Genomic DNA, 14,861 nt, shown 5'->3' with positions numbered 1-14,861 from the left:
CGTGACTAACGCAATATGGGCATTTTTCTTCTTATTTTGAACCTGATTTGGTAGTTTACGTGTACTGAAATTGTCGTCTGCAATGTGTAAATCACTGAACAATATTTTGATTTTTAAAAATACATTTTCATATTTTTTTATGAAAATTAGCACGATCTACAGGGTGGAGGCATGTTTCTTTAAAACTTATAATCCAACCCTTTTGCATTTTATAAAAAAAAAACTTCAGCATCCGTGTCGATACTGGACTTATTCTTCAAGTGTTTATCTTTTTTTTGGTTTGTTAACCAAGGGAAGAAACAGCGTAATTCTTCAAAACAGTAACTCCAGAGTAGCTTCCCTTATACTATTCACATGACTTTTCCTGCAATTTAGGCATGCTATATGATTATCACGAAAATAAAATTTGTCATAAAACATAAACAAAACGTTATTTTGTCTAACGTGTATACCAAAATACTAATAAGTAAAATGTGATTTTGCTTTGTTTCAAAACATCTATATTGAGATTTTCTTCAAACAGAAAGACAAAGTTTCTTATTTTCGTATACAAAAAAAACAAACTATGCAACTGTCTGATTTCATGTATTGAGGGAAGTTTACGCGTTAACACGTTGTCTCCACGAAAAGGGAAACTGTTTTTCATTTGGCCAAAATGCACGTCGCAGAAATGGCACAAGGCATCGGCAGAAGAATTGACAGCTTGACTGATTTATCATCGAGGAGACGCTGACAGGTTAAGATCCGAGAGACTGTGGCGTTGCATATAGGACAGGTCCGGGAGACCAAACTAGCCCTGGCCCATTGGGAGTTTAGAGCTGCCAATGCCCTCACTAATGCCGAGGGCAGTGGTCCTACAAAGTAGGCAGGGACGTCGAGGAAAGTGTGTAAAGGGTGCGTGAGCCCCTAGCACAAAGAATTACGGCTTAAGAGACGGGTTCTTAGCTGGCATAACATCCTTTTTTCAGGGCTTCCTCCTTATCACATTAGGTTATTGTATATTTACGTTCTCATTGGCCGCTGTACCGTTAATGGATTAAAATCATTTTGTTCCATTTTAAAATGAAATAAAATAATCTTAAAAATGATTAAATATTATTGCACTAATAACTCATCCACAAAAAATATGGGGCGTCCGTGGCCGAGTGGTTAAGGTCGTTTACTTCAAACCACTTGCCCCTCACCGCTGTGGGTTCGAATCCCGACATGGACTTTGGATTCTTTCATGTGAGGAAGCTATCCAGCTAGCTTACAGAACGTCGGTGGTTCTATTCAGGTGCCCGTTCGTGCCTGAAATAACGCACGGAAGGGCACCTGAGGTCTTCCTCCACCAGTAAAGCTGGAACGTCGCAATATGACCTATACTGTGTCGATGTGACGTAAAACCAAAAAAAAAAAAAATATGTGGAAGCTAAATACATAGAAAATATCTCATTTTAATAGACTTCTCAGAATGGCGACGTCTTTTTCCCAGGCGTAACGGTTTGGCGCCAGGGTGAACACATATTTAGAAGCAATCTGTAAAATATGTCCAACCGTTCTCGTCGGATAGTCGAAATAAAGACCTGAAATTGTCAAAGAAATACAAAACAAAAAGTGGAGATGCCGGGGATCGAACCCGGGGCCTTTCACATGCAAAGCGAACGCTCTACCACTGAGCCACATCCCCAACTTGAAATATCACATGTTGTATAACAATCACTATAGAATTCATTGATAATATTGCGCTAAATTTGAATTTAACTCACGCAGCGGGTACCAGCTGGCGCTCGACCGGAAGTTCCGGTTGCTGTCTGTTTACATTTTTATTTATTTATTTTTAGACTCATTTTAATCTAACTTATTATTTTACAATGATCGGTACATGTCGATCAATGTGTCCAGATTCAGAAATATCTCTGTAAGTATTGGACAGTCACTTGCCCGTTATAATATTGCTGTTGAGAGTTTTGCATTGGTACATGCTATTTCGGATAGGAATTGATTATTCGGATAGTTAAAGCAAAATTATTGAAATTTAATTCAAATTTTATAAATGTTACATTGATATTTAGGTTTAATACAAAAATTGTTTTTCTTTGTCGGTTTTACATAATAAATGAATAATTGACATTAGAATTTAGATTTAATCTGTCCTTAAGTAAATAAATGTTTATAGTATCTATTGGCACTGTTTTATGAACATTCAACCAATGGGACCCGGCACAGTGTTGGGATAGTGTAAAACAAGTTATTCTAGAAAAGAAATATAGTTTAAATATCATTATTACATGTTAACTATATATTTTTTTTCTAGAATTACTTTTTTACACTATCCCAACACTGTGCCGGGTCCCTATGCATTCAACAGTTCTATGGAATTACATGTATGGTGTTGTTGTTTTTTTTGTTTTTTTTTTATTCTAAAACTTACACTGCTTATCTACTCTGACTGTAGTTAGTTGTCACATTCCAGAATAATGCTCTGGATAGTAAGAACAGTATTTTACAGTTTTGTCAAATGGCAATTTAAGCCTTATACCCTACATGATAAGTAGATCTACATCATTATCATTACATTATTTTATATGTTGTAATGTATTATAAATATGTTTCAGACGAGAGAGGGAAAATTTGCTGCATTATTTTGAAGTAGCTGAAAATCATACATCTCGTTGGTATGTATATTTTATATAATATAATCATATTAATGCTCTGTGGCTATCTGAAGGGGAAAGTATAGCACACTAAATCAGAAAATGGGGGAAAATCTGAAATCAAATCCCACCGACTGAGGATTGAATTTACAGACTACAGTGACCCATACATTAATTATGATTTGATGAAAATTAAAATTTTCAACTAAATTGACATGACAGTGGTTGAACTCGGCTCAAACCATTTCTGGGATGGATAGGGTGGTAGGATGTTGAGGAGTCTAAATGACCAATCAATTTTGTCTCAGAAATCTACCAGTTTGTAAGAAATGAAATTCTTTTTTTTTTCATTCATTAATTTCATTTGTCTCCCATATCCAACTTCCAAGCAAAGGCTGATTGTAAATCCAATTTTGTGTGTAAAAGAATTGTAAACAGAGCAATGTCACATGTACTCGGTCACATTATATAATTATATGTATACCCACATGTATAAACATGTACATATGAAGGCAAGCCACCCCTTGTGGCTGAGGGGTTGCCTTTAATGGTTGAGGGGTAAGAATTGCAGCCACTGTTGATGTGACCCTGTGTGATCGTAATTGGTGACTAATTGAGTTCAAATAACTGGAGTCTCTATGCATCTCTTAGCTTCAGCAGGTGAGGTGGTGTTGCTGTGAAGTTTGTCACACTTGACCCAAGGCGAGCTTAAATCATCTTTCTTGTTTTGGAGCCATATGACATGAACTGAGCTTGTGTGCTGTAAAACCAAATAAACAAACTCATGAAGTGCAATGTTTTAGAGAAATGTTATATGAAATTTTTATGATACAGTCCGAGAGCAAATAGAGGGAAATGTGTGAAAGAGTATAGAAGACCAACAGTAGGTAAACAAGAAGTAAATCCTGGTGAAGTTAGACCACCAGAAGTTTTGGTGCAGACTGTCAACTACCTCATACAAAGGTAAGGTGCACTGGTGTACAGACCAAATCTTTTTAGTCCAGGAAAATACTGTAACACTGAAGGTAACAGATTTTTTAGGAGGGGTGATTTTTTTGCTTTTACTCACAAACAAATGACAAAATGATCTGAAAATCGGCACATCATTAAAGTTCAGATGTACATTAAATGGTGTACGATTGTTGGTGAAAAATATTTCCTGTCTTGTCCTGTCAAAAATTCCTCAGTGGAGTGCCTTTAACAAATTGGAGACTCCGAGAGAATGAAATCACTTTCTTTTTGTGTGTGATTTTCGTGATACTTTTGATTTGAATTCTTAATTATTAGTTGATATGCATTATTTAAACCTTTTATTGTCTGCCATCTTTGTTACATTGTGTTTCTATATCTTGTGCCCCCAGTGGCTGTAGGAGGGGGGATTTAGATTTACCCTTGTCTGTCTGTCTGTTCTCTTGTTGTGTTGCATGTAGCTCAAATAGTGTTTGACCTAGAGTCATTAAACTTTACAAGTATATTGGTCAGAATGTGTAGTTGTGCACCTAGGTGTTTGCCTATAAATATATATTCAGTATTTGTAGAGTTATTACCCTTGACTTAGTTAAAATTTTCAATTTTCAACTTGTGTCGCATGTAGCTCAAATGTATTTGACCTAGGGTCAGAAGTTGAAGAAACTTTACATGAATATTGATCAGCATGAGAAGTTGTGCACCTGGGACTTCGCTTGTGTATTTATTCTGTTTTGTCAGAGTTATGGCCCTTGACTTAAGTAAAAGATTTTCAGTTTTTCAATTTGACCTTAAACGTGTCAGAAGATTGACAAAACAGTGGAGTGTGGGGGCACCTGAGTCCTATGTATGGACACATTTCTTGTCTTAACTATTTCTGTGAAACAGTGTTGGCAATGTTTTGCAATCTCAGCCTTCTTTCTTATGCTATTATTCTTATAGCTATTTCTGTCAAACAATGTTTTCAGCATGTCGCAGCGGCATGATATTTCGTTTGTTCTACTTTCACAGGATAACCACACAGAACTGCCGTTGGTCAGAGATTTATGATTTTGTTTTTGACCGACTACGAGCAGTACGTCAAGATTTGGTTGTTCAAGACGTACATGGTGCAGAGACTGTGTACATACTCGAGAAAGCCGTGCGATTTCATATTTATTCAGACTACAGGTTGATCATTTATTTCATCCTTGTTTTATATCTATAAGAAAATTAGATGATTTAGGGTTTAACCTGTGGACTCCCTTAAACAAATTTTTCTAGCTTCTATTATTTTACCTGTCCATTATCACTTTTAGGGATAGCAAGATGAAATATTTAAATTAATCAGTCATTAGTATAGTATTAGAGGACTGCTGGTCATTCTCTAGAATAGTGACAAATGAAAATCACATATATGTACTTTCGGTTCCTACAGGTTATTGGTTGATATTTAATCCTGTTTTTGTTTTGTTTTTTAGCTAACCTGAGCTTGTTTTAATAAAATTCAAACAACCGCAAATATAAATTTCTGACCCTGCCATCGCCAATTCATGAAAATGGAAAATAATCCGGAGATGGGGTTTTAGGGAAAATAAAGATCACGCTTATATAAAGTGATGTACAGTATAGCATTTATATCTATTTGTACTACAGGTTTAGTATTTAATCCCGAGTATAAAATGCTGAGAAGGAAGCATTTGTGGTATCTCATATTTCTTGCAAATTTTGGACGTTTATCAAGGAAGTATTATAATAATAACTGAAGTTCTTAATTTTCCATGAAAATGATGGAAATACCATTGAACCATTGAAATTCCAATACCAATGACCCATACCCCCCCCCCCCCCCCCCCCCACACACACACACACACTCTTTTCATGGAAATAATAAATTTATAATGGATATTATGGATATTATACCATGAAAATTCAAAATTTTCCTTCTTTCTTGATATTAAATATCCCCTTTATATAGTAATGGGTGCTGGTTAGTAATTTTGCTCTCAATGATCAAGGGATGATTATTTTATTGTAATTTGACCATTATTGGCATGGCAAATGTGCAGAACGCCTGTAGAACAAGGAGTGAAGTCTGAACTATATCTCATTTACCAAAGAATAAAAAAGATGATTATATTGCAGTAAAAATAGTGATATACAAAATGTACCAGGGCCTTTTAACTAGTTTTGGGGACGGCGCCCAAGCCCTTTTTGTGGGGAAAAAATGTGCGGTTTTAATACTTTTGGGGAAACAAAAATCACATTTTCCACTGGCAGTTTAACCGTTATTACTATAAATAAAGACTTATTTAAATCATACATTTGGGGGAAATATCATAATATATTTGCATATTTTCCCCCAAACACACTTATTTTAGGAGCTTTCTGTCCAACATAAGTTACAGGGATTTTTTTACAGATCAATTTATTGCCACTTTTTATTTCCCTAAGAATACATTAACTCATAATTCCTAATTATAGAAAATTTACGTATGACATGTGAGGGTTCTTTATTTGAGGTATCCCTCTAGTGGGTAATTGAATAATTAGCTTTCATTGGACAAAAACAATGATCTATTTTTAAACAAGAAAGTTTGTTAACAAGTTTTTTTCTTCGATGTAACATTTCTCTTAAAGGGAAAATCTTTGCAAGAAGGGGAATTTTAGACTGTTTTTTGGGGAAAAAAGGTAGTAAGTTGGCTTGGGGAAGTAGCCGAATACCGGCTACAGTACAGAAGGGTAAAAAGGCCCTGTGTACCTTATACCTTGCTGAACAAAAAGTGAAATAATTTACATCTCACTACAATGTAGTATTTTTCACTGAACACAAGAGTGAAATATATATTATATCTCATTAATGTTTTGTTTCTTATTCTAGATTATGCAGGGAACATATTGCTGTGTTTGACGAGAAAATCAACAGTCAGCACACGCAGGAGTGTCTTAAACGGCTAATTAATTTGTACAACGAGAATTACGATATATCATGGCAAAATCGGGTCGAGATCGAGACCGTTTATCTACTGTTTAACCTTGGCGATAATCATGCAATAGATCATTATTACACGCTTGATTACAGATTAAGGTAGGAATAAAAATGAGCCGCGTCATGACAAAACCAACGTAATGCGTTTGCATCCGCGCAGTCTGATCAGGATCCATGCTGTTCGCTTACAAAGCCTATTACAAGTAGACAAACTGATAGCGAACAGCATGGATCCTGATCAGACTGCGCGGATGCTGGTCGCAAACCCATTATGTTGGTTTTGTCATGACGTGGCTCAAATATTATATTTTGTATTGTCCAATTAACATTTGGCCCAACTGTTATGTCTGTTAAATAAAAAAAAAAAGACAAAAAATAATTAATAATAAAATCATATACTTTTATCTGTGCGATATAATTGTAAGTAACATGTTTGTTCTTTTGTTTGATTTAACAATTAAATATGGGATTTTATCCTATTTGATGATTTCCATGGGGGGTATCAATGGCTAAGTGGTTACCTTAATTGATTTTAAACCACTTGCAACTCACTCCTGTGTGTACGAATCCAGCTATGGACTTTGGTTTCTTTCATGTGAGGAAGCTATCCAGCTAGCTTACAGCACATCGGTGGTTCTACTCATGTGCCTGTTCATACCTGTAATAATGCATGGAAGGGAATCTGAGGTTTTCTTCCGCCAGTAAAGCTGGAAACTCACCATTTGACTTTTAGAGTGTCTGTATGACTATTACCTTATGGTTGTCGACCAAAATAATAGAGATTTACGTTTAACTTTACATGATGTTATGAATATGATAATAGTAACATTTTCAGCATACAAAAATTGCAGGTTACCAAAATCAAAATTTGTGACTTTTTCTTATCACTCAAAATGTTTCTGTTATCATATTCTAAGATAAATTCTTATGTGCAGTACTTTGCTTCAGTGTTTTTATATTTTTCTGGTTCTTTAGAATCATTGATTCCAGCACTTTTTAGTGGAGAAAATTGAATACCGCTCAGGGCGGTGCTAGGGGGTGTGAGAGATGTTACACTTTCATTATCCTATCAAACCAAGTCTGTAATTTTCATGTAATTTTGCTGCGATTTATGCTTACAGGAATAACACTTTGTCCAGATTTTTTTCATTGTGCATATTATGTCTGTATAAAAACTATAACATGTGCCTTTAAGGTATAATGATGATATGACGGGACAACAGCCACAAAAATGAATTCAGTGGAATTGGCGTGCTTGATTGTCTTATCGTTACAGCCTGTGTGAACATCTTCCATCATTTTAATCTTGTATTTTCAAGTAATAATTCTTTGGCAAATATAATATCTAAAGTTGATATAATTAGAATTTTTTATTTGTTAAGAATTGTGAAAAAATGTCTATATTTTCAATAGACTAACTCCAGAATTTAGAATGTTTTTGTTTCTCTCAGCTAATCTGTAAGTACAAACAAACTTTTAAAGTTCCAGCTTCAAATATAAGCACAACAGGTTGACTTATCTGTTGTGTGGGGTAGAGCACCATGAAGCTATAACGCTAAAATTTTGTATGTACCTACGGATAAGCTGGGAAAAACCAAACCCACAGGGTTTCCGCTGCAATTCGCCAATTCCGCAAGTGGCGAAAAAAAAATGAAAGTGGCCCACATTTGCCAACTTCTGGATAACAACTATTGGGAAGAGTCTGTTTACTAGACCCAATCAAAGAAGGAAAAAAATCATTAATTTCTTTATTTCAGACACAGTCATGAACTTATGAGGGCATACACAATAAGCTGTGCTTTTATACATAATAATTGGGTGAAGCTATTTAGAGAATTCCGCAAATTAAAATCACCGGTATATTTATGTGCTGTGCACAGACACCTGCCATACATACAGAGGTAAGATACTGTATAAACTGATGATAAACTGCTATGTTTTACTCATAGTAAATTTATTGTTTTGCTTTTTTGGCTCACCTGAGCTTGCTCAGGGTGAGCTTTTAGGATTGTTGAATGTCCGTCGTCTGTCGTTCATCCACATTTGTTCGTTAACACTCTAGTGGTCACATATTTGACTCAATCATCATCAAACTTTGTCAGCATGCTTGTCTAGGTAATTGCTCAGACGAGTTCGAACATGGGTCATCTCGGATGAAAAACTAGGTTACAGGAGCTAAAAATAGAAAAATCTTGTTAACACTCCAGTGGCTACTGTTTTTGACTCAATTATCATCAAACTTGGTCAGGATGCTTGCTCTGATGAGATCGATTGGTTAGGTGAGCGATCTAGGGCCTCTTGGCACTCTTGTTTAGCTTGTCTGTTTCGAATAAAAAGTCGAGGTTTTATGGCCTCTGCGATGTTGTTGTCGTCTTTGTGCAAAACTTTCATGTGGCCCATTATTCAAACATTTTATAGTATTTAACATGATACTTGGAATTCTTGCTTGTCTTGACAAGATACAGTTGTTAGACAAAGGGCAATAAATCTGAAAGCTATATTTTTGAAGTTATTTCCCTTGTTAACTTAGAGTTTTGTCATAAGTGTTTATTGTTATCAGACAAGAGTAAGCACCGCATGCAGTGATTTTGTTATTTGTTTTTATATTGTTTTGTCTAGCTGAAAGTTACACTGTCATTGTCAAAATCATAAGAATTATATTAATTATTAAGATGACTTATCTGGTACACCTTGGAATACCTCCGAAGTCCCTCTATTCATTTTTATAGCCCTGAGCTATAAATAGATGATATGTCCATTTGTTTAACTACCATAATCTATTATGAAAAACATATTATGTACTTTGATGTTTGAACCCCTTGTCTGTTTAGGAGCAGTTGGAATTTCTTCACTCAAAGTTTAATATTGAAAGGGCTTTAATGGACATAATGCTAAATATTGTAGGAATACCTTGCTCACTAGGAATACCTTTTATATACAGGAATGCTTTATACAATATAAATACAGTTAAATATTGAAAAGGCTTTTATTGACATACCGTTATATTTTACAGGAATGTCTTGTTCACTTTGAATAAAGTTAAATATTGAAAGGGCTTTTATTGACAGATTGTTATATTTTATAGGAATGCCTTGTTCACTATGAATGCAGGATATTCAAGTAAGAACCTCAAGTTTCCTCTGGAGAAGATTAAACAACTTCTCCTCCTCAATACAGATACAGAGGCCCAGACGCTGGTCCAACAGTTTGGTATAACGGTGGAGGGAACCTCGGCAAAATTCTTGAAAACTGACTTTAAGGGTGATGAAAAGGTAAAAGAAAAAGAAAAGTAAATTTTATAAACAACAATAAAAATGTAGTGGTTAAACATCTACCACTATTGAAGACTGCATATAGTCTCTAAGGATATAGTTACCTTAGTGCAATAACTTAATAGATCCTTCTAAATTTGATAGCAGTTAATCAGTTATTGCACTGAGGTATAATTATTATTATACCAATGTTTTCTTCTACTTAAACCAATTTTTCTCATTACACAGTCACACCACTTATGTATTAATACTTAAAATAGCAAATTTGGCATGTTTGGTCTTCCATATGTAAAAATTGAAGCACTGAGTTATGGTTTTAAAGACAACGCATTTATCTATTATCTAGCCAGGTTTGCAGAACTTTCATATTTAAATGAAATTAATCTATTTGAATTTGTAATATAAGTTGATAGTTTTTAGTGAATTTATTTTAGTTCTGTGGAAAACTATAAACCTAAGAAAGACTCTCAAATGTGTTCATGGAACCAACCATTTGATATTGTCCAATGTCAGTGTAAATTTTTTTTGCTCATAGAAACAAGCTTGCCCTTACTTTGGTTTGAACCCCGAGGCCAGAGATCCTTAGATTACTAGTCTGACATGTTAACCAGTCAGGGCATGCTGCCACCTATTAATTGTATTTAGCAGAAATTACATAAACACTGAAATAAAACATAAATCCCTGTGTTTGATAACCAGTGTTCCCAAAATATCAGGGGAAATGAGAAATGTCTGTGAATAAAAAAACCAGGGCTCTTTGTTTCAAAAAGTCAAGGAATTTTCTGTCAATATATAAAATGGTCCGGGAGTGTACTGGAATGAGCCTTTTGACTAGATCTATCAATTATTTGAGGCCAGAGATCCTTAGATTACTAGTCTGACATGTTAACCAGTCAGGGCATGCTGCCACCTATTAATTGTATTTAGTAGAAATTACATAAACACTGAAATAACAAATAAATCCCTGTGTTTGATAAACAGTGTTCCCAAAGTATCCTGGAAAATGGGAAATGTCCATGAATTTGAAAACCAGGACTCCCAGCATTGAAAAGTACAGGAATTAGTGTTCATATGTAAAATGGTCGAGGAATATACTGGAATTAACCTTTTGACTATATCTAACATTTTTTTAAAACCTCTGACGTAAAATTGCCAAGAACATATTTAAAGAGCATTGTGTAAATTGTCAATAAATTTTATATTGTAGAAATGTCCCTTTAAATTTAAAGACGTCCTGGAAATGTCCTTAAATCTTCATAATGTCAAAGCATGGGACACCCGGATAAACTGAGAGGAAATGAATATTAACGATTCCTTTCGTTTTCAGATTGAAAGAGTACACAGTGACTACATCAATGATCGACTCCAACAGTGGAATGTGGCTGACTTGATACATGGTGGTGTTGGTGTAGAGGGGGATACAGACTTAAGTCAAAGTTTCGCAGAAAAGTGTCAGACTTGAAGAGCTCAAACATCAAGAGGTGTGACAAGAGCAGCTCTGTTCGAGAGGATAATAATCTATGATTGTGCTGAATACCATCAGCATGCTTAGTTACCAGTTGAAGTATGAAATGTCTGTTACTAAGAGGTTAAGATTGCGGGCTTTAAAATTTCCGTGTACATTAAAACCAAATAAGGAATATCGACATCGTTCAGGAGGGAGAGCTTTTGAAGTTGCTGTACAGTAGATGGATGTTTCTGTCCAGTAAACTTCTTTTTCATTGACCTTTGTATGCATTGGTGTGATTTGAAACCAAATATAATGAAAAAGAAAAGAAAAACAAAACAAATTAGCATTAAACAATGCCAGTTTTTGGCTTGTAATGTGATGGGTATCAATGCCTTTACAAATTTACATGTAGTTGATGATAATCTTCTCTTAGCATGTGTTTTGGGGTTCTTTTGCTATTTGGTAACAGCTGTTTCCTTTGATGGGTTGTGTATGCTAGAGTGGTGTTTGGATACTAAAATAATAAGACACAGTTGTTTCCCTTGATGTTTGGATACTTAAATAATTAGACACAGTTGTTTCCCTTGATGGGTTATGTATGCCAGAGTGATGTTTGGATACTAAAATAATTAAACACAGTTGTTTCCCATGATGTGTTGTGTATGTCAGAGTGATGTTTGGATACTAGAATAATTAAACACAGTTGTTTCCCTTGATGTTTGGATACTAAAATAATTAAACACAGTTGTTTCCCTTGATGTTTGGATGCTAAAATAATTAAACACAGTTGTTTCCCTTTATGGGTTGTGTATGTCAGAGTGATTTTTGGATACTAGAATAATTAAACACAGTTGTTTCCCTTGATGTTTGGATGCTAAAATAATTAAACACAGTTGTTTCCCTTAATGGGTTGTGTATGTCAGAGTGATTTTTGGATACTAGAATAATTAAACACAGTTGTTTCCCTTGATGTTTGGATACTAAAATAATTAAACACAGTTGTTTCCCTTGATGGGTTATGTATGCCAGAGTGATGTTTGGATACTAAAATAATTGAACATAGTTGCTTCCCTTGATGTGTGTGTAAGACCATAGGTTAAGGTTTTTGATTCACTTGCTTCTCTATATGGATGTCACTGTGTATTCCACAGTGTTTGGATACTTTTGATTAACCTCATACAGTTGTTTCTCTTGTTGAGTGTTATATTAAAAAAGGTTTGGATATTTATGTAATTTGGTAAATTTACTTCCCTTGATTGCCAATGGGCTTTACCCAAAACTCCATTTTTTCCATGTTTGATTCTAAATATTCAAATAATTGCTTTAACTGTACAGTGTGTGCAATATTATTTTATCATCTTTAATGAATTACAAGGTATTGATTTTGACAGATATTTTTAACACTATTGAAAATGGAAAGATGAATTTTTGAAACCATTTTAAATGAATTAATTTTTTAAGACCATATGTAATTAATAGATTTTTAAGGAATAAGTTTTAAAAGCCATTTGAAATGGAAAGTTTTTTTTCCATCTGTGATATTTAATGATTTATAGTTTCTATGTTTTAAACATTAATGAAATATTTTCTGTCTTATATTTTCATACATGTAAATATACTATTGTAAATAGAGAACAATAGAAAGTTCACTTCTGTTGACATGTGGTTAGCTGAGAATTATTATCTCCCCTGTACACCATTTTAAGGGTCATTTCCAATATTATGATATAGTATCCATTATATGCTTAAAGATCCTGTAACTCAATTTTTTAGCTCGACTATTCGATAAGAATAAGTAGAGCTATTGCAGGCACCCGAGCGTCGGCGTCCGCGTAACCACATATGTTAAAGTTTTTGTAATAGTTCAAATATTTTCAAAGTCCATTGACATATGGCTTTGAAACTTTGCACACTTGTTCACCATCATGACCCAACCTGTAGACAGGAGGAGGTAACTCTATCAAGCATTTTGACAGATTTATGCCCCTTTTTCAACTTAGAATTTACGTTAAAGTTTTTGTAATAGTTCAAATATTTTCAAAGTCCATTGACTTATGGCTTTGAAACTATGCACACTTGTTCACATCAAGATCCCAACCTGTAGACAGGAGGAGGGAACTGTATCAAGCATTTTGACAGAATTATGCCCCTTTTTTGACTTTGAATTTACGTTAAAGTTTTTGAAATAGTTCAAATATTTTCAAAGTCCATAGATGTATGGCTTTAAAACTTTGCACACTTGTTCACCATCATGACCCCAACCTGTAGACATGAGGAGGTAAATCTATCAAGCATTTTGACAGAATTATGCCCCTTTTTTGACTTAGAATTTATGTTAAAGTTTCTGTAATACCTCAAATAATTTCAAAGTCCATAGACATATGGCTTTGAATCTTTGCACACTTGTTCACCATCATGACTCCAACCTGTAAACAGGAGGAGGTAACTGTATCAAGCATTTTTTTTACTATCAAGCACTCAGAATAGTCGAGCGTTGCTGTCCTTCCGACAGCTCTTGTTTTTTACTATCAAGCACTAAGAATAGTCGAGCGTTGCCTTCCTACCGACAGCTCTTGTTATAGTTTTTTATCATAAATATCAAATGAAGATTTATCAATATTGTAAGTTCCATAAAGCATTATTTGTAAAGATTAACATTTCATGTTAATAAAGGGAGGTAATTAGAAATTTATTTTCAATAAAGTGTTAGTCAAATTTTTTGATAAGAAATGAATGCATATATTTTAATGATTACATATAATGTGGACCAAATATTTGCAGTACATATTTTACATATTCTTCCATGTTTTAAAATTGTTTTATAAGCATAATTATATACATGAATATTAAATTTCTCTTAAGTGTAGTAACAACCTCAATTACAACAAACAGGATCTTTAAGATAAGATAAAAATCTCTTATAAATCTATCATCTTCAGAAAAACTGATGAAAATCTTTTGAATATCGGTGCTATAATAATATTTTCCTTCATATGTTAAAAAGAATTTGACAAGTCACGTGAATCAGCTGTTTATATTGATCTATTCATATTTTGTTAATTATATCATATAGAATATTAATTGACCCCCCAATAAATGGTTGCAATAGCTTTGGAAAGGGAGGTAAATATTGTACAACTTTTGGGAACTGTATTGATTTTACAAACCAAATGAAATTTTTATATTCACATGACATGTTTTATATATGTACAATGTATATGATAATGTGATTAAAATATTTTTTAAATTTTACATGATAGCTGGCTGTTTACTTTTGCCATGCCTGTTTTTGTTAAATTCAACCCATAGTTATTCATGCTTTGTTAAAATGAAAACTATCCTAAATTGTTGTATTTACTCAAAGGTTTTAAAGTTATTATGTTTTGTTTTTCTATCTTTACTATTATCTTGTAAAAAATGCATGCTAAGTTTGCATTTTAGTATTATAATTATTTTGTAAAATATTGTGCCATGGCAAAAATTTCATAATAAAATCCCAGTCCATATTTTTATTAATTATTTATATCTAATTCTTCATATTCATTATTCTCAGTTTGTCGGTTCTTGTT

General features: G+C 33.9%; 1 protein-coding gene and 1 non-coding gene across 2 annotated transcripts; one reads left to right on the top strand and one right to left on the bottom strand.

Moving 5' to 3' along the window:
* Nucleotides 1–1,597: 1,597 nt before the first annotated feature.
* On the bottom strand, nucleotides 1,598–1,669 carry Trnaa-ugc (transfer RNA alanine (anticodon UGC)). The gene has a single exon. It is a non-coding gene; the product is annotated as a tRNA-Ala (tRNA).
* Nucleotides 1,670–1,763: 94 nt separating this feature from the next.
* On the top strand, nucleotides 1,764–14,382 carry LOC132744774 (SAC3 domain-containing protein 1-like). Its single transcript, XM_060733553.1, has 8 exons — nucleotides 1,764–1,900; nucleotides 2,598–2,657; nucleotides 3,471–3,599; nucleotides 4,614–4,772; nucleotides 6,463–6,669; nucleotides 8,328–8,471; nucleotides 9,656–9,842; nucleotides 11,170–14,382. The coding sequence occupies exons 1-8, from the start codon at nucleotides 1,854–1,856 to the stop codon at nucleotides 11,302–11,304; spliced, it is 1,068 nt and encodes a 355-aa protein (XP_060589536.1). The 5' UTR covers nucleotides 1,764–1,853; the 3' UTR covers nucleotides 11,305–14,382.
* The last annotated feature ends 479 nt before the right edge of the window (nucleotides 14,383–14,861 follow it).

This window comes from Ruditapes philippinarum, unplaced genomic scaffold (assembly GCF_026571515.1).
Source record: "Ruditapes philippinarum isolate M1 unplaced genomic scaffold, ASM2657151v2 ctg3122_1_1_1_1, whole genome shotgun sequence".
NCBI lineage: Eukaryota > Metazoa > Mollusca > Bivalvia > Venerida > Veneridae > Ruditapes > Ruditapes philippinarum.
The sequence above is the reverse complement of the archived record's forward strand: the minus strand, read 5'-3'. Positions and strand labels throughout refer to the sequence as shown.